General features: G+C 45.3%; 1 protein-coding gene across 13 annotated transcripts in view; it reads left to right on the top strand.

The window, feature by feature from the left end:
* Window positions 1-23,545, top strand: part of NAV1 (neuron navigator 1) — a 288,011-nt gene extending 264,466 nt beyond the window's left edge. For 8 of the 13 annotated variants that reach the window (XM_033197735.1, XM_033197725.1, XM_033197728.1 and 5 more), the window contains 15 exons: window positions 964-1,085; window positions 1,863-1,871; window positions 5,404-5,600; window positions 5,869-6,061; window positions 6,153-6,321; window positions 6,613-6,710; window positions 6,891-6,986; window positions 7,391-7,550; window positions 7,965-8,200; window positions 9,044-9,198; window positions 9,344-9,415; window positions 9,895-10,091; window positions 10,569-10,687; window positions 14,021-14,218; window positions 16,299-23,545. In XM_033197735.1, the coding sequence (XP_033053626.1) occupies window positions 964-1,085; window positions 1,863-1,871; window positions 5,404-5,600; window positions 5,869-6,061; window positions 6,153-6,321; window positions 6,613-6,710; window positions 6,891-6,986; window positions 7,391-7,550; window positions 7,965-8,200; window positions 9,044-9,198; window positions 9,344-9,415; window positions 9,895-10,091; window positions 10,569-10,687; window positions 14,021-14,218; window positions 16,299-16,394 (2,117 nt within the window). In that variant the 3' untranslated portion in view covers window positions 16,395-23,545. The remainder of the gene's footprint in view (window positions 1-963; window positions 1,086-1,862; window positions 1,872-5,403; window positions 5,601-5,868; window positions 6,062-6,152; window positions 6,322-6,612; window positions 6,711-6,890; window positions 6,987-7,390; window positions 7,551-7,964; window positions 8,201-9,043; window positions 9,199-9,343; window positions 9,416-9,894; window positions 10,092-10,568; window positions 10,688-14,020; window positions 14,219-16,298) is intronic. The other 5 variants (XM_033197726.1, XM_033197730.1, XM_033197734.1 and 2 more) reach the window with 1 other exon arrangement.
* Window positions 23,546-24,331: the final 786 nt, after the last annotated feature.

A 24,331-nucleotide genomic window follows, 5' to 3' on the forward strand; every position in this document is an offset into this window, starting at 1 on the left:
TGGGCCTGGTGGCGAGCACCTGTAATCCCAGCTACTCGGGAGGCTTAGGCAGAGAATTGCTTGAACCCAGAAAGTGGAGGTTGCAGTGAGCCGAGATCATGCCACTGCACTCCAGCCTGGGTGACAGAGCGAGACTCTGTCTCAAAAAAAAAAAAAAAGAAAGAAAGAAAGAAAAGAAAAAGGAAAAAAGACATTGAGGACTGTCCCTGATCTGGCCTGAGCCTAATCGCACCCTCACTTTTTTCTGTACCCCCACACATGCCCTCTGCTGCTTCCATTCCAGACTACCCACAGTTCCTCAAAGCAAAGCCAGTTCCCTGGATAGTGCCTTTGCTTGTACCTTTTCTTCAGCCCTAAATACATTTTCCAAAATTCCCATCTGAAAAATTCCTATTCTTTCAGTTCTCAAACATCTTTTGTTAACCCCTTCCTTCCCTGTTGTAGAAAAGCAGATTTTTTTGGTGCCATCACAAACCACCTCAGAAAGCGAAGATTTTCTACCCACCAGATGAGAAAACTGAAGCTCTTTCAGGTGGAATGCAGAGTACATGGCTAGTGATGTACTTGGCTAGTACATGGCTAGTTCTTGGCCTTGGACCACCAGATAGCTAAGTATTGCTAGAAAAATCATGAAAAATGGTAGGTTGATGTCTCCATAAAGAGAGCTGGCTTTAGTTAAGTCCTTAGACTGATTCAAGCTGAGTTCATGACTCCATGCTAACTTCTGGTTCTTGAGAAAAGGAATCATTTCTTATTTAATTCTTACCTTTTGCACTTTTTCTATGTTGAAACATGATTGGGACTCAATAAATGTTTGCTGAATTAATGATCCAAAAAAATGAATAATGTGGATTGAGGAGTTGGTTGGTTCTCCTTTCTCTTATCTTCTGCCACTAGACTTGCCTGAAGTCTCATGTCCTCTCTAAATCTCTTCTGTTTTTCCCCACTTGTACTTGGCCCTAGAACTTCGGATCAAGAGACAAAACTCCTCAGATAGCATCTCAAGCCTCAACAGCATCACTAGCCATTCCAGCATCGGCAGCAGCAAGGATGCTGATGCGAAAAAGAAGAAAAAAAAGAGTTGGGTAGGTAAAGGTTTGGGGGGTGGGGAACTAGGTAGAACCGTGGTGGACCGTCTTCACCTCAGCATAGGGATCGAATCCTTCTGGGATTAACCAAGGTGTAGTCCCATCTAACACTGAGCCCTAGTATGATGTCCGCTCAGAGCACGGTCTCCCAAATTCTCCCTTCCCTCAATCATTCCCTACTTGTCCCCAAGGCCACCCCTCTGACCTTTATATATATGTATCTGCTTTCTTTGGGCTTTCTTTGGGCTCTCCATTTGGTTAGGCCAGATGTATTTGGCAGCAGAGGGATGATGAGGAAATACTCAGAAGGAAACATCTTATCAGTTCTGTCCCCCCCATTCCCCCACTCCCTTCTATACTATGGAGAGATTTTATGAACAAAGCTGTTCATTCTAGACTCCTGGAGGTCATTTCTTTAATTTTGGAGATGCTTTGTGGAGCTTTCCAGATTACTTCAAAAGACTCTTTATTATTACCTTTGGTAGGTCCAGAAGTCATTTTCGTGCGTGTGGTGTTTTTCCCTTGCATAATCCTAAACTGACCTTTATGAAATTCTTCAGGCAGGTCTAGACAGTCTCAGCCCCTCTTGCTGACTGTGGTAAGAAAGCATCCCCAAGTGGACATGTCCTGCTCCTCTGTCCCCTGTTCAGTAAGACACGCCCCCAGACCTTTGTATAATGCAGACAGGTACCAGCTGTGTGAAATGAGTGATTAAGTGTTGATTCTTTTTTTTTTCCTTCAAAATGCTGACTCCAAATCCCTATTTTTTTCCAGGTCTATGAGGTAAGAGACGCAGTTCCTATCCCCTTATTTTCTCTTTCCCTTTGCCATACCTTCCCTATTTCCAGAGCAACTCTCTTCCCCTAAAAACAAAAATGAATGACCACTCATAACACTAACTGTAACAACCACCCAGAGTTCCTAACTCACTCCACTGCATGGTCCATCCACAGCTGCCCCATGTGAGGACAGAGGAGTGGTCTGGTTGGGGGCCAAATGGGAAAGTCAAACAAAATTCAAATATATTCCCTACTATCTTCCCCTGTTATAAAATTGGCCTGTTATAAAAAGCAGTTAAATTGAGCTCCTCCTATCCAGAAAAATGAACCTTCTTCTTTTTGGTTCCATAATACCTAGAGACCCAACATGGAAGAGAGTCACTGGATGAAAGTTACCTTGACCACAGTTTCCACAGGCCAGTTCAGCCTGGGCCTAACCCGAAGATTTAGCTCTAGAGTAGGATGAACCAGAGATAGGTGAGGGACAGAGACCAGGAGGGCACACTCAAGTCACCCCAAAGCCTAAAACTGTCTAAGCATCCATGGAGTTCCCAAAGACATTTCAGGGATGAGAGTATAGTTTAAGATGAACAGAAAATGCATCCAGAATTTCTGTTACAAACCAGATACCTGAGGTCCACTCTAACCCTACCCCAACATTGTGCTAGGTGTTGTGAAGGATATGAAAAATAGAATCTATAATCTCGTCATTAAGGAGCCCGCAGTATTACTGGGGAGACCAAAAAAATTATACATATAAAATTAATAGCAATCCAACAGTGCCACAATGCTTATTCGAGCAGTAAGTGCTAAAGGAGTTCACAGATGACGAGACAATGATTACAATAGGCAGGGAAGACTTCTCAAAGGAGGTAAAAGTTAAACTGAGATGGAACTGTGATGGGTAGAGAGGAATGTGTTGGGATGCTTTCTACATAGACACTATTCAGAAGAGAAGCTGTGGAAGATGGAGAAGGCCAGCTTAGCTAGAGCACTGACTGAGTAGGGTATAGTCAACATAGGAAGAGCCTGATACTTATTTAAATTTGATTTTTTAGATTAACATTTCCCAAAGTGTGTTCCACTGATTGCCAGCCCATTGAGATGCTCCTTAAAATGTGATACCATTGACTGGGCTCGGAGGCTCAGGCCTGTAATCCCAGAACTTTGGGAGGCTGAAGTGGGCGGATCACTTGAGCTCAGGAGTTCAAGATCAGCCTGGGCAACATGGTGAAACCCTGCCTCTACTAAAAATGCAACAATGTACTGGGTATGGTGATGCGTGCCTGTGGTCCCAGCTACTTGGGGGCTGAGGTGGGAGGATAGCTTGAGCCTGGGAGGTTAAGTGAGCCAAGATTGCATCATTGCACTCTAACCTGGGTGACAGAGTGAGACCCTGTCTCCAAAGAAAGAAAAAAGTGATACCATCATCAAATAAATTTGAGAAGTACTGCATTTTCTCTCTCTTTTTAAATTTTTTTTTTTTTTTTTTTTTTTTTTTGAGGCAGAGTCTCACTCTGTCATCCAGGCTGGAATGCAGTGGTGCAATCTTGGCTCACTGCAACCTCGGCCTCCCGGGTTCAAGCAATTCCCCTGCCTCAGCCTCCCGAATAGCTGGGATTACAGGCATGGACCAACATGTCCGGCAAATTTTTGTATTTTTAGTAGAGACAGGGTTTCACCATCTTGGCCAGGCTGGTCTCAAACTCCTGACCTCAGGTGATTCGCCCACCTCCACCTCCCAAAGTGCAGGAATTACAGGCATGAGCCACTGCGCCCAGCCTAAGTACTGCATTTTCTACATCTGCACAGAAAAAGTTCTGAGATATCCCCCAGCAAATAATCTTGTTTCATTTTGCTTAATCCATTGTTCCCTAAACTCATTTAACCATGGAACCATTAGTCACGTAACATCAAACATCTCCCAACAGTTCTGGCTTTGGGAATACTGAACTACATATATTCTCACTTAAGATCTTATTGATCTTAGGGGCATATGCTCCAGGCAGCTTGTCATAGGATCTCCTTACACACACACACACACACCACACACACACACACACACACACACAGCATCCCATGAGGCAGTGGTATGGAGAAACTTCACTGGATTGAAAATTAGGAAGCCTGAGTTCTAGTCCTAAGTCTTACGTCAATTAGGCAGTTTCAAGCAAGTCAACTCTCTGGCCTTTTCAGGCTCAGTTCTTCATCTCTGCAGAGAACTAAGCTTTATGGTATTTTTGAGCCCTGACTGCTCCGTGATAAGAAGTCACCTGGAGCCAGCCAGCTGCACACATACTCACTCATTCATATCTCCACCACAGCCAAGTTGGTCCTCTTTATGTCTTGCCTGGTGGAAACCCCAAGACGCACCACCCACCAGCTCCATCCATCACCTGATGGCCTTCCTATGTTCTAGGAGAGACACTTAGAAAGTGTACCCTCAAATTTTTCCTTCTTTTTTCTCACTGTCCCAAATACCTGGTTTGCCTTTGTCCCCTATAACCTTTGACCCCTCCTTTACTCTCTGCCTCTTGCTGCCATTTCATATTTGTGTCCCTCTGTGTGTGTGTGTGTGTGTGTGTGTGTGTGTGTGTGGTGTGTGGTGTGTGCATGCTGTATGGATGCATGTGGATGGGTATGGGACAGGACCCTGGTTTGCATCTCTAGTTCACATCCCTAACGCCCAAGCTCATCAACATCAAGATCAAACGAGCTACGATCAGATTATAATGCCCCAAGTACTCTAAGGAAATGCTGGGAAATAGCTCTTCTTCTAGGACATTGGAAATCATAGAAAATGCTTATGTCTGGCTGTTTTAACCATTCTGTGATGTCCTGGGCACAAGAAATACTAACAGAATCTTGAGCCCACTGCCTTCTCATGTTCTCCACAGAATCATATTGTCAGTTTCTGGTTGATAGATGACTAGATGAACAGATTCTGGGCTGATGAGCCCTAGTCAGAGGCATCATGAGGTGGCATCTGAGGCCCACAGTGAGCTAGATTCTAGACTGAACGGTTATTGTTCTGCTGCAGAAGGTGGGATTGGATCACTGAGCTGTATACATTGTGACCTCTGGGAACTTCTCTCTGTCCCCATCAGGGGCACAGTTCCCCCTATGAGCAACAGAACACCCAGGAAATTCCCATAGCCTACAACAGCAGCAAGCTAGAAGATTCTGTTCTTTCTCTCGGTCCTAATTTTTCTTTCTTTCTTTCTTTCTTTCTTTCTTTCTTTCTTTCTTTCGTTCGTTCTTTCTTTCTGTTTTTTGAGATGGAATCTCACTCTGTTGCCAGGCTGGAGTGCAGTGGCTCAATCTCAGCTCACTGCAAGCTCCACCTCCACGATCCTGATTTCTAGGCAACTCTTCTGTCTGTATTCTATGAATCAAGTGAAGTGTTATAGAGGGTGGCTTAATTAAAGTAAATCCCCTGCCTCCAGCTCTCTCTGTCTCAGAAGTCCCAATCCAGTCCTCCCCCATCCCAATAGTGGAGTCCTGATGTCCCTCTACCTGGATCTGCTTTTTTCTAGCTTCGAAGTTCCTTCAACAAAGCGTTCAGTATAAAAAAGGGACCCAAGTCAGCTTCCTCATACTCGGATATAGAGGAGATTGCTACACCCGACTCCTCGGCTCCCTCATCCCCCAAACTACAGCATGGTTCTACAGAGACTGCTTCACCCTCCATCAAGTCGTCCACCTCATCCTCCGTGGGCACTGATGTCACTGAGTAAGTGCTCTCTGGCTCCCTGCCACCCACCCAGCCTGTTACCAGTGTAAGCTGTGGGCTAGAGTTGACAAGAGGCCATTAGACCTTAGACAAGCAGTACTTATTACTGATCTCTCCCTGGGCATATGAGACCAACATATGGACCTTTCTTCTCATACTGATTATCTATGGGCAGGAGGAGCCAAGACCACCAACCATGCCTCTTCATATTCTCTAGTAACTCTAGTGCTTCTTCATGTAGCTTGGCTTAACTCTTGCTATCTTACAGGGGCCCCGCTCACCCAGCCCCCCACACTAGGCTGTTCCATGCAAATGAGGAAGAGGAGCCGGAGAAGAAGGAGGTATCGGAGCTGCGTTCTGAGCTATGGGAGAAGGAAATGAAGCTTACAGACATCCGCTTGGAGGCCCTCAACTCTGCCCACCAACTGGATCAGCTTCGGGAGACCATGCACAACATGCAGGTCAGCGTCTGGGTGGACAGCTGCAGGAAAGGGAAGACCAAGGTTTGCTACTGTCCAATCTGCCACCCTACTCTATCTGTTCTCACCACAGTTGGAGGTGGACCTGCTGAAAGCAGAGAATGACCGGCTGAAGGTAGCCCCAGGCCCCTCATCAGGCTCCACTCCAGGGCAGGTCCCTGGATCATCTGCGTTATCTTCCCCGCGCCGCTCCCTGGGCCTGGCACTCACCCATTCCTTCAGCCCCAGTCTTGCAGACACAGGTACCTGTGCGGGAGAAGAATCTATAAGGGTGAAGGGAAGAAAGGGGCTTATTTCAATGTTACACCATTGCACTTGCTCTGGTCAGAGAGGTAACAATGCCCAAGTCAAGCAGATGCCAGTGTCCTGAGACACTGAGTTGTAATGGTCCTTCAACCTTAACTACTTTTGAGCTTGGGACCTCCATTCCTTCTCTGTGGCAAATAGAATTATTTGGAAAGGATAGTGATTGGAAAGTTTAGGAAAGGCTGCAGGTACTTCTAAAACCAGTTGGTTCTTTTCAATCCCCACAGACCTGTCACCCATGGATGGCATCAGTACTTGTGGTCCAAAGGAGGAAGTGACCCTCCGGGTGGTGGTGAGGATGCCCCCGCAGCACATCATCAAAGGGGTAAGGAACTTCAGGGAGAGCCCCGGTGGGAACAAACAAATACCGTTACATTTATCCAAGAAAATCTGGGCCCTGGGTACCTCCAAAACCAAAGAACTCAACTCCTAAGGCCTTTAGGACCCCGGTTCATGGAGTCATCTGCAGTGAAGCTCAAGAGCTTTTCCTTCCTTGGTCTTATAGGACTTGAAGCAGCAGGAATTCTTCCTGGGATGTAGCAAGGTCAGTGGAAAAGTTGACTGGAAGATGCTGGATGAAGCTGTTTTCCAAGTGTTCAAGGTAAAGGGATACCTGTACTCAAAAAGGTTGCTCATCCTCTCATGGGATATATATACTTTTTTAGAGACGGAGTCTCACTCTTGTCACCCAGGCTGGAGGGCAGTGGCGTGATCACAGCTCACTGCAGCCTTGAACTCCTGGGCTTAAGTAATTCTCCTGTCACAGCCTCCTGAGTAGCTGGGATTACAGGCATGTGCCACCATGCATGGCTTCTCATGGGATATTAAACCATCCAGGCACTCCCTGGGGACCTTTGAGGCTTTATGGAGAAATGCTGCCTAGGAAAAGCATATGCTCTGCACTTTCTCCATCTACTTCTGTTTCCTCTGATAGACATTCTTTGTTGTAGCTTTTACACCTGTGTTTGTATATTTTCTTCTTGTTCTGCCTGTCTTTTCTGTCAGGACTACATTTCTAAAATGGACCCAGCCTCTACCCTGGGACTAAGCACTGAGTCCATCCACGGCTACAGCATCAGCCACGTGAAACGAGTGTTGGATGCAGAGCCCCCTGAGATGCCTCCTTGCCGTCGAGGTGTCAATAACATATCAGTCTCCCTCAAAGGTCAGTCTTTGTCTCTTGGGGTGAGGTGGTGTGGCATGAAGGCAGGGACAGGATCATCAAATAATCCATCATGCATTCATTCACCAAGAACTCACTGAGAAGGTATAATATGAAGATGCTTAAGTAATGTGAGATATAAAAAGATGAATAAGACCCAGTCCTAACTTTGGCTCCCAGGGAGACTTTTGCTAAGCCTAGGATTTTTACTTCACTCCTCACCCCCAGCTCAGAGCATGTCCCTAAAAAGATTTAAGTTTTCAAAACTGGGGGTTAAGGGACTCTTATGGAACCATGGGGCAAGTGGCTCTGAGTTTCTTCAGGGGGCTCCTAGATGAAGAAAGAAAAGCCCTTTAGGATCCCTTGCTATCCTCAAGACCCTGGTCAAGACTCGTGCTTTCTGGGGTGGGGGCTCAGGTCTGAAGGAGAAATGCGTCGACAGCCTGGTGTTTGAGACGCTGATCCCCAAGCCGATGATGCAGCACTACATAAGCCTCCTGCTGAAGCACCGGCGCCTCGTCCTCTCGGGCCCCAGCGGCACGGGCAAGACCTACCTGACCAATCGCTTGGCCGAGTACCTGGTGGAGCGCTCTGGCCGTGAGGTCACGGAGGGCATCGTCAGCACCTTCAACATGCACCAGCAGTCTTGCAAGGTGGCTGCCCCCCGACACCCCTGTCAGCCTTTGTTCATGCCTCAGCCTTCCCCAAGACCTTTCCCCAGCCCCTTCCTGCCTCATTGTTCCCTTTTCCTCATCTCTGCCTTCATCTTTCTTCTCCTCTTCTGTGTTCATTTCCTTCCCTCTCTGTCTATCCCCTTTTCCAGTCTTCTCCTTTCCCTCCCCACAATTTCTTTCCAACCTCTGGCCATTAACTTGTTTCTCCACACTTTCCCTTGCCTTTGTGGAGAAAGGCTTTCCTCTCCACACTGTTCCTTGCTTTGTGCACCTTCCTCCTCGGTTAGTCATTGATGAAACTGCATCCTCCTCATTTCTACCCCACTCTCTGCCAGCCCCGTCAATCCATCCCTTCTCTTTTGTTCTCTTCCTTCTACTTCTCTTCTCAGTATTACTCTCTGACCTTGGCCTTTCTGGGAAGAAGCACTCGGAATTAAATGGTACATATTGTACCCTCCCCTGCCAAAACTGATGTCTCTTGAGCACACCCTAATACTATGGAGTTGGTTCAAATCTTTGCTCTTACCCGCTGGGGGAGGCATGCCCGTTAACAGTAGTCCATGGTACCCGTGAAAATCCACCTAGGAAATAGCATATGTCCCCCATCTTTGGGGAATTTTGGGGCTGCTGCTTAAGAGGGTTGCTTTAGAGCCTTTGGAACCACTGCTTATCACTGTGGTAATCTGATTCTATAATCAAATTTCCAAGGAACTAAAGGCCCCAGGGGAATCTAGATAGTAAAACTTCTTCAAAATCCTGATTTCCGAGGCTGATCCAGCTGCTTATTCCCAAGTGTGGACCCACAGCCTTCTTTTATTCCAGGATCTGCAACTGTATCTTTCCAACCTGGCCAACCAGATAGACCGGGAAACAGGAATTGGGGATGTGCCCCTGGTGATCCTATTGGATGACCTGAGTGAAGCAGGCTCCATCAGTGAGTTGGTCAATGGGGCCCTCACCTGCAAGTATCATAAATGGTAAGTAAGCTGGGGTCAAGACAAAACTCACTGAAGGGGGAGGAGGGAGAACCCCGTCCAGGACAACCTATGAGTTGTGTGCACGTGGCAGAAAGCAAGTGTGAAGGCAAGTCTAAGTGAATCTTTTTCCCCTTTCTCCCTGCAGTCCCTATATTATAGGTACCACCAATCAGCCTGTAAAAATGACACCCAACCATGGCTTGCACTTGAGCTTCAGGTAAGAACTCTGGGTCTGGATGAACCTTCTGACCCTATCCAAGAAACTTCAATCCTGGACTCTGGCCAGAAGGCAGTAGATAGGAGAAGGAAAGAGAAGTATCCAGAGCTTTTTGGGCTGGAAAGAGAAAGTAGATGTATTTGTCATGTCAGTTTCAAGGTGGAGGAGGACACTTGAGGAGAGAAAAGGACTGCAAAGCTAAGAGAGAGCCAGGTAGGTTGCTCTAAGCAGAATTAGGAAATTCTCTGTCCGCACACGCTGATCTGGGTCAGTGACGTCAGAAGATTATCTGAAGAGGGCTACCGATTTGAGAATCAGCTCTACCACCCCAGGGCTGCTGCTCTGAGTTCAGATGTCCCCACTATTACTTGAAAAGAAACCAAGTAGGCATTAGTGAGGAGGGACGGACTGGCAGGGGCTGAACCCTGACAATGTCCCCATTGCCACTCTGACCCCACTTTCCCCATCCTTGGTGGCAGGATGTTGACCTTCTCCAACAACGTGGAGCCAGCCAATGGCTTCCTGGTTCGTTACCTGAGGAGGAAGCTGGTAGAGTCAGACAGCGACATCAATGCCAACAAGGAAGAGCTGCTTCGGGTGCTCGACTGGGTACCCAAGCTGTGGTATCATCTCCACACCTTCCTTGAGAAGCACAGCACCTCAGACTTCCTCATCGGTACTGGGGTCCAGCTTCCCCCTGGGGGTCAGGAGGTGGCTTCCCTTTTCCACTGTACCACCTGGAGGGATGCTCCCTTTCCTTCCTGGACACTTCAGCATGTAAAGTTGCTGCAAGCCTTGTGGCTTCAGACTTAGAACCACTTAACAAGCCTTCCCAACACAGCACCACTTCAATCACCAGAAAGCTAACTCCTCTCCCTGTTTTTTTCCCAAAATTAACAGAAAAAAAGAAGGGCACATATGTAGGAGGGAATTAAACAGCTTTCCTCACTCCCTTATCTCACGTCTACCTTGTGAAGCAGGACTTATGAGATTGCCATCTAGGCAGTCAGCACCCACTAGTCTTGACAACTCTAAATTTCCTTTAATCCTTTGGCTGTCAGACCCCTCTGTCTGGTACTAAGGAGTAAAAGAGGCACAAAACTGGGAAGATCTACGTTCCCAGCTGTCTTCATGGCCTCATCCTCTTCCCTAGGTCCTTGCTTCTTTCTGTCCTGTCCCATTGGCATTGAGGACTTCCGGACCTGGTTCATTGACCTGTGGAACAACTCTATCATTCCCTATTTACAGGAAGGAGCCAAGGATGGGATCAAGGTGAGCCCTACCTTCTGCACTCAAACCCCAAGATCAGGCTGTCCTACCTAACAAAGTAGAAATGTTTCTTTAATGTTAGGCATGGGACTACTGGGATTAGTTAGGTTCTTTTTCTACCAGGTGGAGCAAGGCACTAGATAGACTAAGCTGCTTTCCTTCCTCCACCTGCCATTCAGCAAATGGCACAATGACCACTGCCTCTGGGGCCATCTCTCCAGCCCTAGGGCTTCTGGCTCTAAGTCCAATTTAAACCACTCTCTAGGAGTCAGAGCACACAGAAAAATAATTGAGCTAAGAATTAAGTAAAACGCTAATTAAAAAAAAAAAAACAAAAAACCTTAGTTTAGCTACTTACTAACTACTAAGTATGTTATATTGACCAAGGTACTTTTTAAATATCTCCATATGTAAAAAAAAAAAAAAAAAGGAGGTATCACCTTCTGCTCTACCTAAATCACTGGAGTCTTTTGAAGACAAAACAAAATATGTAAAAAGATTTTTAAAAGTTAGAATAAGGAGGCCGGGCACAGTGGCTCACGCCTGTAATCCCAGCACTTTGGGAGGCCGAGGCAGGTGGATCACGAGGTCGGGAGATCAAGACCATCCTGGTGAGACCTTGTCTCTACTAAAAATAGAAAAAATTAGCCAGGCTAATTTTTTTTTTGTGGTCTCAGCTACTCAGGAGGCTGAGGCAGGAGAATGGCGTGAACCCAGGAGGCGGAGCTTGCAGTGAGCTGAGATGGCGCCACTGCACTCCAGCCTGGGCAACAGAGCGAGACTCTGTCTCAAAAAAAAGAGTTAGAATAAGGCCGGGCCCAGTAGCTCTCGCCTGTAATCCCAGCATTTCAGAAGGCTGAGGCGAGAGGACTACTCGAGCCCAGGAGCTTGGGCAACATGGAAGACCCTGTCTCTACAGAAAATAAAAAAAATTAGCCAGCCAGGCATGGTGGTGCACACGTGTAGTCCAGCTACTCTGGAGGGTGAGGCCAGAAGATCACTTGAGCCCAGGTTATATAGGCTATAGTGAGCCATGTTCTCATCATTATACTCCAGCCTGGACAACAGAGTGAGACCCTGTCTCAAAAATAAATGACAATTAAAATTAAAAGTTAGAATAAAAACTTAGTGCAAAAGAAACATGTCCTTTTTTTTTAAACCACCTCAGTTTTCTTACCTGTAAATTAGATTATAATGATCACTAAAGTCCATTTCAGCACTAATAAACTGTGATGTAATTGTTAGACCCAACTGGTCATATATTATCTGTAAAAGTAATTTGTTATTGAGATAGGTATCTCCCGGTGATACAGTAAATTTCTGAAGATGCTGTCAGACTGATGCCAGAAATCATTATATCATTTATAAATTATGTTATTTTAAGGAAATGTTGCATTATTATTAATAGCTTTTCAATTTAAAAGCATGTTCACACAGATAACATTTGTTTTCAAGAAAGTAAAAAATATTTAAGTATTATGACTAAAGTGGAAAAATTTCCTACTTGAAAAATGAAATTGCAGGGTCATAAGATTTGTGCATGTTAAGTTTTAATGCAACCTAGGCATCCATCAGTAGATGAATGGATAAAGAAAATGTGGTATATATACACATGATGGAAAATTATTCAGTTGTAAAAAAGAAGGAAATTCAAAGCCAGGCATGATGATGCATGCCTGTAGTCCCAGCAGCTACTCTGGAAGCTGAGGCCAGAGGATCCCTTGAGACCAGGAGTTAAAGTCTAGCCTAGGCAACATAGCGAGACCTTGTCTCTTAAAAAAAAGTGGGGTGGTTGGGGGATGGGGAAGAAATTGTGTCATTTACAATAACATAGATAAACCTGGAGGACATTAGGTTAAGTGAAATAAGGCAGGCATAGAAAGACAAATACTGTATTATCTCACTTATACATGGAATCTAATGAAGTCAAACTCAGAGCAGCAGAAAGTAGAATGATGGTTACCAGAGGCTGGGCATGGGGGTAAGTGGACAGTAGTGGTTGAGGAGATGTTAGTCAAAGGATACAAAATTTCAGTTAAACAGGAGGAATAAGTTCAAGAGATATATTGTACAATAGGGTGACTATAGTTAATAACAATGTATCATATACTTGAAAATCACTAAGAGAAAAGTTTCTATTTATTTTTTTGAGATGGAATTTCACTCTTATGCCCAGGCTGGAGTGCAACGGCGCGATTTCGGCCCCCTGCAACCTTCACCTCCTGGGTTTAAGCGATTCTCCTGCCTCAGCCTTCCAAGTAGCTGGGATTAACAGGTGTGAGCTACCACACCCGGCCGCCTGGCCAAGAATAGATTTTAAGTGTTCTCACCACACACACAAAAATATGTGAGGTAAAAGCCAGGCACAGTGGCTCACGCCTGTTAATCCCAGCACTTTGGGAGGCCGAGGCAGGTGGATCATCTGAGGTCAGGAGTTCAAGACCAATCTGACCAACATGATGAAACCCCGTCTCTACTACATACAAAAAATTAGCCCAGTGCATGTGGCGTATGCCTGTAATCCCAGCTAGTTGGGAGGCTGAAGCAGGAGAATCCCTTGAACCCAGGAGGCGGAGATTGCAGTGAGCCAAAATTGAACCATTGCACTCCAGCCTGGGCAACAAGAGCAAAACTCCCTCTGGGAAAAAAATATATGTGAGGTAATACATATGTTAATTAGCTTGATTTAGCCATCCCACAGCAAATACATATTTCATAACATCAAGTTATACATCATAAATGCATATAATTTTTGTTGATTAAAAAATAAATTGAAAAAATAAATATTTTTTAAAGTTTTAATACAATCTGCTAAATTGTCCTCCAAAATTATCTTACAATTTATACCAACTTATTTCCTTGTTTGGAAACTCAGGAAAACTCCACAGAAAGCAGAGCCTCAAGGATTTACATTTGAGGAAGTGCACTTTTTTTTTTTTTTTTTTTGAGGCAGTCTTGCTCTGTCATCCAGGCTGGAGTGCAGTGGCTCACTGCACCCTCCACAGGTTCAAGTGATTCTCCTGCCTCAGCCTCCCAAGTAGGTAGGATTATACAGGCACACACTGCCACGCTTGGCTAATTTTTTTTTTATTTTTTATTTGTAGTAGAAACAGGGTTTCACCACGTTGTCCAGGCTGGTCTCGAACTTCTGACCTCAAGTGATCTGCCCGCCTTGGCCTCCCTAAGTGCTGGGATTACAGGCATGAGCCACTGTGCCCGGCCAGGAAGCGCACATTTTTAAGGAGCATATTTTTTGTAGGAACTACCAAGAGACTGCATAAACAAGCCTCTAATCTGTGAATTCCCCACAGTAATCATATTTCACCTTCTTTCCAGGTCCACGGACAGAAAGCTGCTTGGGAGGACCCAGTAGAATGGGTCCGGGACACACTTCCCTGGCCATCAGCCCAACAGGACCAATCAAAGCTGTACCACCTGCCCCCACCCACCGTGGGCCCTCACAGCATTGCCTCACCTCCTGAAGATAGGACAGTCAAAGATAGCACGCCTAGTTCTCTGGACTCAGATCCTCTGGTGAGTAGAAGCCATTCTAGAGTAAAAATAAGACTATTATGGAACTGAATTATTGACCAGCAGGGTGGCTCACACCTGTAATCTCAGCACTTTGAGAGGCCGAGGTGGGAGGATTGTTTGAGTTCAAAACCAGCCTGGGCAACATAATGAGACCCTGCCTGTATTTCAAAAAAGAAAAAATAAGTTTAAAAAAACCCTGAATTCTTCACACTTTTCATGCATACACTGATGGGGGCCTGGAGAGTAAAGAGTGAGTACTAGCAAGGCCAGGACCAGGCTGAGGCCAGTGAGGAGCTCTGAATATCAGAATCTGGGGTTATAAAGATCATATGCTTGAGACCTGGCTTAAGCTAAATAATAATGCATCCCAGCAAGATGTATTCTAGCAAAGACCCACGTGTCAGGTAGATCCCATGATGTAGGAATATCAACCAAAGAAGTAGAGCAGTAGTGCACACTAGCACTCTCTCTACTTCTGCTTCTCCTCTGACGCTATCCTGAAGACTACTTCAGCTAAATGAGTTCATGTACCGGTTATCATTGAAGCAATCATCATTGCCTTTTCACAAACCACTCTAAACTCTGAGCTGTTCATCACTGAGAAACCAAGAATCAGACCCACAGTCTAGATTTTTTTTTTATTTTTGGAGACAGAGTCTTGCTCTTTCATCTAGGCTGGAATGCAATGATGATATCAAAGCTCACTGCCACCTCAAACTCCTAGGCTCATAGGCTCGAGTCATCCTCCCACTTGGGCTTCAGCATCCTGAGTAGCTGGGACTATACTTGTGTGCCACCACGCCTGGCTATCAGGGGAACCCGCCCCCGATAGTCAATGTGGGTTCTTTTGTACTTCCCTAAGCGTCGGCTGGTCTGAGAAATAAAGGGAAAGAGTACAAAAGAGAGAAATTTTAAAGCTGGGTGTCCAGGGGAGACATCACGTGTCGGCAGGTTCCGTAATGCCCCCCTTAGCTGTAAAACCAGCAAGTTTTTATTAGCGATTTTCACAAGGGGAGGGAGTGCACAAATAGGGTGTGGGTCACAGAAATCACATGCTTCACAAGATAATAAAATATCACAAAGCAAATGGAGGCGGGGAGAGAGATCACAGGACCACGGGGCGAAATTAAAATTGCTAATGAAGTTTCCGGCACACATTGTCATTGATAACATCTTATCAGGAGACAGGGTTTGAGAGCAGATAACTGGTCTGACCAAAATTTATTAGGTGGGAATTTCCTCGTCCTAATAAGCCTGGGAGCGCCATGGGACACCAGGGCTTATTTCATCCCTTTGTCTATGACCGTAAAAGACAGCCGCCCCCAAAGCGGCCATTTTAGAGGCCTACCCTTAGGGGCACATTCTCTTTCTCAGGGATGTTCCTTGCTGAGAAAAGAATTCAGCCATATTTCTCCTATTTGCTTTTGAAAGAAGAGAAATATGGCTCGTTCTGCCCGGCTCACCGGCAGTCAGAGTTTAATCTCCCTTGTTCCCTGAACATTGCTGTTATCCTGTTCTTTTTTCAAGGTGCCCAGATTTCATATTGTTCAAACACACATGCTCTACAAACAATTTGTGCAATTAACGCAATCATCACAGGGTCCTGAGGCGACATACATCCTCCTCAGCTTATGAAGATGATGGAATTAAGAGATTAAAGACAGGCATAGGAAATCACAAGGGTATTGATTGGGGAAGTGATAAGTGTCCATGAAATCTTCACAATTTATGTTCAGAGATTGCAGTAAAGACAGGTGTAAGAAATTATAAAAGTATTAATTTGGGGAACTAATAAATGTCCATGAAATCTTCACAATTTATATTCTGCCATGGCTTCAGCCAGTCCCTCCATTCAGGGTCCCTGACTTCCCACAACATCTGGCTGATTTTCTTTTCTTTTCTTTTCTTTTTTTTTGTTGTAGAGACAGGGTCTTTCTTTGTTTTCAAGGCTGGACTCCTGGCTTCAAGCTATCCTTCCACTTTGGCCTCCCAAAGTGTTGGGATTTTGTTGTTGTTTCCCTTCTGTGGGCAGGACCCAGAGTCCCAACACTCATAAATCCATCTTTTTGCCCCTCTTTAGATGGCCATGCTGCTGAAACTTCAAGAAGCTGCCAACTACATTGAGTCTCCAGATCGAGAAACCATCCTGGACCCCAACCTCCAGGCAACACTTTAAGGGTTCGGCAATCACTGTCGCCCCCGGACAGCAGAACGCTGGCATCAGCTATCTCAGCTCCTCCTCTCCCCTCTCCTCTTTCAGAGCACTGGCTCTCCAGCCCCAGGAGGAGAACAGGAGGGAGGAGGAGATGAAAGAGGAGGGACAGGTTCTTGGTGCTGTACCTTTGAAAACTTCCTAGTAAGGAATGGTGGGGTGGCGTTTGGGAGCTTGTGCCCCCTAAACACATATACTGGCCTCCTCTAATGACTTTGGGGAAAAGATGATTCTGGGTCTTTCCCTTGACTTCTTGTTTCAATTACAAACTCCTGGGCTTTCTGGGGAGGGGTTCGGAAAACATCAAAACACTGCAGCAGTTCCTAAATGATTCTCACAAGCAACCCTGAGAGAGACAGTCATGTGAGGGGGATCTGGGGGAGGCAGGAAGCTCCCCAGATTTTCTCACAGACCCTTCCCAATTCCATCACCACTGCCAACAACTCCTCCCCAGAGATCTGGCTGGAGCCCAGAAAAAGAAGCATGTGGTTTAAAAAATGTTTAAATCAATCTGTAAAAGGTAAAAATGAAAAACAAAAACAAGCAAACAAACAAAAAACAATGGAAAAGATGAAGCTGGAGAGAGAGGAACCAGTTGCCAAGGTAGAAAGACAGCTGCCCGCTCCTGCCCTCTGGATGACATAGGGGACATCAACAAGACGGCTGCCAACCTGAGAAGTCACCAAACCACAAAAACAACCTTACAGCCTTCAGAGAAAGACTACCAGCTCTGTCTTTCTACCCTCTAATTTAACATGCATGAGAGTCAATAAACCCTACTTTTTTATTTTTGGTTTTTATTTTGTTTTCATTTTTTTCTCCCGTTTACCTATTTATTTTTTTCTTTTCCCTTTTTTTTTTTTTTCTTTATCCATTTTTCCATTTCCTCACATGTCCACGAGATGCTTGGGTTGCTTTTCCAGGGGCTAGTTTGGCTTTTCCAAGTGGGTTTTCTTTGGAGAATCTGACGCCATATAATTGGCATGACACCTGCCATGCCAATATCTTTGGCATCCATGGGGCTTATATGAGACATGAAGCATTGGCTTGGAAGTAGAGGGAGAAGAGGAACCCAGTTCCCTTGACTTCCCTTTTGAGAAAGCACATGTTCTGCTAGGTAGTTCAATTGCCAGCCTCTGTCATGAGAGGGTATAGCCTCATCTTGATAGAAGAGCTACTCTGAGCTTTATCATGGACCAGAGGAAAACCAGGAAATTGAAAACATTCCTCTGTCTTGTGGCCAGTTTGGCCTTTCACTGCACTATTCTGATGGTGCCTGACTGAATCAAAATATCCTAGCTGGCTCTTACTATTTTTCACAAGTGAGTATTCACATTTAAGAGACTGAATATCCATGTGAGATCATCCCAATCAGAATATAAGACTCAAGGAGTTTGACTTGGTGGCCAATACCTGCCTTCCAAAGAGATCCTACCTTTGCAGATTTGCTCCTTTCCCGTTGTCTCGAAGGTCTGGCAATCCCTGTTCTTTCATTTGACAAGTACTTACTGAGTACTCACTATGTACAAATCATTAGGTTAACACACACACACACACACAAGACTTGGGCCCTTAAGTTTACAGTTCAATAGGAAGTATTAACCTCCATTAAGCTACACCCCCTTGTTATCTAGACCTTCGGGATCATCTAAGAAATGTAGCTGAAACCCAAGGAGCCAGCTAGAAAGAAGCTTTTGATTAGATGTACAATTCATTGGGGACAGAAGATCTGGGATCAATTAAGATGGCACCTGAAGGACTATGGAATCTTGCTTGTCAGGAGTGGGCAAGTCTACTTCCTGCCATTTCTGAAAGCCCCGTGGGACCAGCTTCCCGGCTGAGCTACCTGGTAGGCTGAAGCTTCAGGACTCTGCAGATCAGGGATATGTGATGAGCACCGGCCTAAGTGTTTGCTCTTCAGATTCCTAAGTAGCACAAGACTTTATTAGAATCTATAGGCATACCAGCCTGGATCACTCTGTTCCACCCAACGGAGGAGTAGATACATCTGAATCTTCATATCAGTATATTTTCATTTAGGTCCAAAAGATGGTCCAGGCTGCCCCTCACAAAAGCTTCTGCATTCACGTGGTAAGCTCCCAGGGATGACAGGGTTCTGTATGATGGAGACTATTATTGCTATTGCTGCTAATTCCATGAGCTGTGAAGATCCCTAACCAACTCAGCTGTAACATATGCAATTCTGTGGTGGGAAGAGGCTGTGTGTCCAAGGATGGTGCTGAAATCACTGCCTTAAGGTCTCTGCTGTGCAGAATGAGGAGGCCCCGGAGCTGGCTGTTCTAACTTAGAAGGAAGAGAAGACTGGATGGGCCTGCTTGGGATCTAGGTCTCTTCTAAACCCTATCCTAAGCTCCAGTTCCATGGCAAGGCTCAGACTTCGCTTCACTCTATTTTCTGGTGCTGCCCAGCCAGTGCCTTCTGCCATGGATGTTACTAGCTACTTGAGAAAAAGGAGAGGGGAGAACCCCTTCTTTCGTTCCAACTGCCTCCAACCCCAAAGGGATTCTTGGCTCTCTGGTAACCATGGATACCACCGTGAATTTTATTTGGATCCTCAGCAGGTTGATTCTGGAGGCCTCATGCCATGACTTTTTATTTCTCTTCCTGGGATCCACCACCCTCTACTCTCAGCTGACTGCTGCATTTAGCCCAGGTCTCCAGTTGCTTTCCTCCAGAAAGTGTGTTCCCATCTAGTGAGGTGGTATTGAAGCCTTGGCTTTCCCTCTGGAGCCTGGGACCCTGTTTACAGTTGCACATCTGGGCCCCTCACTGTGGGGATCGATCATTCTCATGAAGGAATCACGGTTATGTGGCAACTGCAGAAGGCTGAGCCTCCTCATGGTGCTATAACCCCTTGGGACACTCATCCAGACTTCTCTGAAGCAGAAAACCTGAGCTCCCCACTCACTGCCCTAGAATTTATGGCAAGGAGCAAATCCACAGCATTCTCTCCCACCTATGTCCTGCTTCTTGGTTGAGCCTACTGGGATCCCTCAGAAAAGAAACACTGGGTCCCATAGCTAAATTCTCAACCCCCAGGCACCTTCAGAAGAATCCAGCCTAATACTGGAATTTGTGCTATTATCTTCCTCTCCAGCCCCCCAACTCCATCCCTCACCACAGTTGGCTAGGAAATGACATGAGTTCAATATCTAATGTCAACCATTGGGGAGAGCCACAACTCCAGGAGAGGTTCCTGAGCTGAGTCCCTTAATTTCTGGATGAAGAAGATCAACAAGTTTTGTCCAATGTACTTGTTTCTCAGACCTTGCCTAGGCACTAAAAATAAAATACTAGGTCATTGGAGGCTAATTTGGGGCCTGATGGCTGTGTGTGTGTTGTGTGTGTGTGTGTGTGTGTGTGTGTCTCCCTCTCTTACACACACAAGAGCAGTATACTGTTGCTGTTTCCTACCTTCTGAGGCTTCAAAGTATTTTTTAAAATCTATGCTTTGTGGCAGCTCTACGGTGCTTATCTCTCTTTGTGTCAATCCGTAAGTACCCATGTCTTTTTCATGTCTAACCATTGGGAAGGGAGAGGCTGGCAGGGAAGACGAATCTGCTACAAGTCCATGGGAAGACCCTACAATGAAATCCTTATTGGTTGGTATACTGTTTTGGTCTTGAATTGCCAACCTTCCAGCTGATCTATCCATACTCCTTAAGTACTAAAGACAAAAATAGAGTGCTTTTTTTTTCCTTCTTAATGTCTTGCCTTCTGGTTTTCCTGGTTTGCAAGACTAAGTGTACCTAATCTCACCATCTCTTCACTTCTAGCTCCCTAAAACAAGGGTCACACTACTCCGAGGGATAACCCCTTACAGTGGTCTGAGGAGTAACTATTTCCTAAAGTATTCTAAAAGAGTAGGAAGAGAGAAATGGTACCCTGCTGCTTCTCAGAGACACCTCACATCCTCACTTGGGATGGCATCCACATAGAAATCCCACATTTAGGTAAAATTTGCCTGACTGAAGGGGACTCAGTCCTCCAAATCAGGATCAAGGAGGTATCTACGTGAGATCTTAAGAACTCTTTATTGCCATTAGTTGGAGAGGGTGGGGGAATTGTCCTAATCGCACATTTAACACAGGGAATAAGTGCTGAAGTTACCTAGTAGTTGGAGAGGGTGGGGGAATTGTCCTAATCGCACATCTAACACAGGGAATAAGTGCTGAAGTTACCCAGTAGTTGGAGAGGGTGGGGGAATTATCCTAATCACACATCTAACACAGGGAATAAGTGCTGAAGTTACCCAGATCACCAAGTGCGGCTCCTCATCATACTTTATTTTTGCTTTCCTTATTCCTTGGCACTGACTAAGCTAAAGTTAAGAAGCAGACTTCATAAGCCAACCCCTGTGATGGGATGGGAAAATGGGCTTCTGCAGAGGGTTTATTAATAGAGATGGATTTACTACTCACAAGTTCTGGTTCATGGCTCCACAGAGAAGGCCATAGTAATAAAATGATCTTACAAACACTGCTCCCCAAAGGCCAAAGCCTGAAGATATTGTCTCTTATAATCCAATCAGCCTTATATTTTAATGAGTCCTGAATCAACCTGATTATGGATATATGGTGCCACCAACTTGACACTCCCCACTGCCTAGGGTACATGGGTGCATGTCTGCTCAGCCTAGCCTTGGAAGCGAGCACTGCCAGCCACAGATCCTGGGAAAGGTGGTAGTAACCTGGAAGATGTTGTAGCCTTGAAGGTAGGATACCTATGAAAATGCCAAAGCTGCAGGGACACGAAGACAGTTGAAAATTCAACCTATGTGTACTAGATCCTTCCAGTTTGATGGTTTGGTCATTCTTCATGATTATACCATGGAGAATTTTCTGTGACAAGGGTGGTCATGGAATTAAGTGAGTGATCCCCTGGTTTCTCATTCCTTAAAGCAGTGGTTCTCAAAGTATGGCACAAGACCAGCAGCATCAGCAGCATTTGGAAACTTGTTAGAAACAAAATTCTCAATCCCATCCCAGATCTGCTGAATCAGAAACTCTAGTGAGAGGACCCAGCAATCCATATTTTAATAAACCCTCCTGGTGATTCTGATGCACACTAAATTCAACTATTTTAAAGGGAAAGCCCTTTAGAGTATTGGAGTTCCCACACTGAGAGGCTTTGGGGCCCAAAATAACAAGGTTCTAGGTTGTAATTCAGACTTTAACATTAATTTCAAAGTCACCTTTCTCATGCTTCCTTGTGTTTCTGTTTTTCCATTTATTTTAACAAAGAAAGGTATGTGTGCTTTTGGGTGGAAGTTAGGAGAATGTTTGCATCTTTCCTAGTTGAACACAACCTTCAGAGAAAAACCTTATGCCTTGGAAATTACGAGCTGGCACACTAAGGGGCTTCAACAAGGAAAGCATTTGGAGGTCTCTTCCAGATTGCTCTTCTGCTGAATTATTTATATCTATTCTGAGCTGATTATGTAATAGGATGGAAAAAGTTTAAAAAAAAAAACGAATGTGTATTTCCATGACAACGTGTTCTCCCAGCAACATCCCTCTCCTTTATTTGAGTTATAAAGGGCACTGCTGGGCCTGAGAACTGGGCCAGAACCTCCTTCCGTACGGCAGCTAACAGTGTAGGGCTTCAGTATCCCAGGAAGGCCCCTTATTCACACTCTACTCAGCTCATAGGAGAGTCTTGCGTAATGAAGACACAGCCCTGAGCACTTCAGTCCTTGTGCTCCTCCTCTCTTTTCCCCATAGCAAGACCTGGATACGGAAGTACTCAGCCAAGGTGATAGAATAAAATCATATTTTATTTTTGTTTGTTTTTGGATTTTTTTGGAGAAGGAGTCTTGCTTTGTCACCCAGGCTGAAGTCCAGTGGCACAATCTCGGCTCATTGCAACCTCCGCCTCCCAGATTCAAGCGATTCTCCTGCCTCAGCCTCCTGAGTAGCTGGGATTACAGATGTGCGCCACCATGCCCAGCTAATTTTTGTATTTTTAGTAGAGACGGAGTTTTGCCTTGTTGGCCAGGCTGGTCTCGATCTCCTGACCTCAGGTGATCCGACTGCCTTAGCCTCCCAAAATGCTGGGATTACAGGCATGAGCCACAGCGCCCTGCCAAATAAGATCCTTTTTTAGAAAAATCTGAAAAAGCTTCATATCTTTACAAACTCACAAAGTAGCTGATTGGGCCATGGGGGAGATGAGGCTTTTTAGAACTGGTTTTGTTTCAAGTTTGTCAATTTTCCGTGTGTGAGAACTTGGGCAGAGCACAAAGAAACATACAGTGCTAGTAATAGGTCTCCTGAGCTCTGGAACTAAGTGTTTGGAGGAGGACTAAAGCACGAGGGAGGTGAGTACAAAATAATTCCGCTAAAATCACCTCCTCAGTCCCCCGAAGGCTGATGGTGGATCCTCTGGCCATCTCCTGTGGGTTTTTCCTGCTTCTCTGCCATTTCTCTATGCCTGAAGACACGAAGATGATATCAAGGCAGAGCTCCCATATCGCAGCCAGTCTCTGGGCCACTGCTGTGCAGTGGCTCCCACTTTCTAATGCTTTTTTGTTTTTGCTTTTTCTAACAAAACAATCTTTTTTTAAAATGAATTCCAACCCCTGCTAGCTTCCTTCCCCGCCTCCATACTGTTTTAGGCAGCACCGTTCATGTGACAGAGTCTGTGTTTCTCAAATGCATGGTGTTCCTCAGGTGGAGAGTGGGCAGAAGTTTTTGCAACACTTTTTTTTTAAGTTATTGGGTGCAAAATCCCAGACCAGGATATGTGTATGTCTGTGTGTTTATGTTTTTTCTTATTTAACCCTCCCCTCGTTCAACCTACCCCTTTTTATATCTAATGTAGAAAAAGCGAAACTGAATCTGGAAAGCAAATTGTTGTATATAGTTGCGGTAACAATCATGAAGAGAGAGCTGGGCTGTCCCCTTAGTAATTCATTTTAGATAACACATTATTTAAAAATAAAATTCATGCCAGAGCCAGCTGAAGAGGCCTTCCTTCATCACCACTGAGGCCACCCCCATCTGGGCCCTCTGTCCTTCTGGCATGTCTCCTCCCAGCAAGATTCATCTGTTCAATGCCATTTGCGTTTCAATAAAGTTATCTCCTGTATTGTCCACTGGTTCTCTAGTTCCCTCTCTGCCTGGTTTCTGTCTCCATTTATCTTGTGGCCCATTCCTTGATTGGCAAGGCCAGACTGCTTGTGGTCATTTGCCTAAACCAGAAGTAACCGGAAATCCTAAGCTAGAGTCTCCTCACTCCCTTGGTTGGGGGTGGGAGGAACCCCTGCTCACACATGATGGACATAGAATCCTTCACCAGAACTGAAAACATCCAGCCCAAACGTCAAGGCTCTGGAGTCCTCCATCTGGGTTGCTGCACTGTTTGAAAACATACCACCCTCTGGACTTTGCTAAATGTTCTTCTTGGGGTAAAAGTGAACTGACCTATTAGAAGCTGTTGTAATCAAGTTCAGCTTCTCTTGGCCACTTCAAGAAGGTAAATAAGTCTTACTATTCCCCATTGCAGAATTGAAGGGTCCAAGAAGCAATCTTTTCCCTATGAAATTGTAGTAACATAACTCATCTGTGCCCTCTTAACATGGGAGGTGACAAGTGTGTTGAGAACTCTCTTCAAGCCAGTTGCAGTGGGTGTACCTGTAGTTCTAGCTACTCTGGAGGCTGAGGTGGGAAGACCACCTGTCCAGCCTGGGCAACAAAGCAAGACCCCCCCCAACTCAAAAACAAACAAATAAATAATTGAGAAAGCCTTCTTTTGAAATAATCTTCTGATGAGATGACTTAATCCCTGATTGTCACCAGTCTAGCATCCACAGTCTTGGAAGTGACCTAGGAATTGGTAACTGGTTTCCTTTGCCATGTAAGAATGAATTCACTTGATAA

The sequence above is a fragment of the Trachypithecus francoisi genome, unplaced genomic scaffold (genome assembly GCF_009764315.1).
Source record: "Trachypithecus francoisi isolate TF-2019V2 unplaced genomic scaffold, Tfra_2.0 Lachesis_group5, whole genome shotgun sequence".
In the NCBI taxonomy this organism is placed as follows: Eukaryota; Metazoa; Chordata; class Mammalia; order Primates; family Cercopithecidae; genus Trachypithecus; species Trachypithecus francoisi.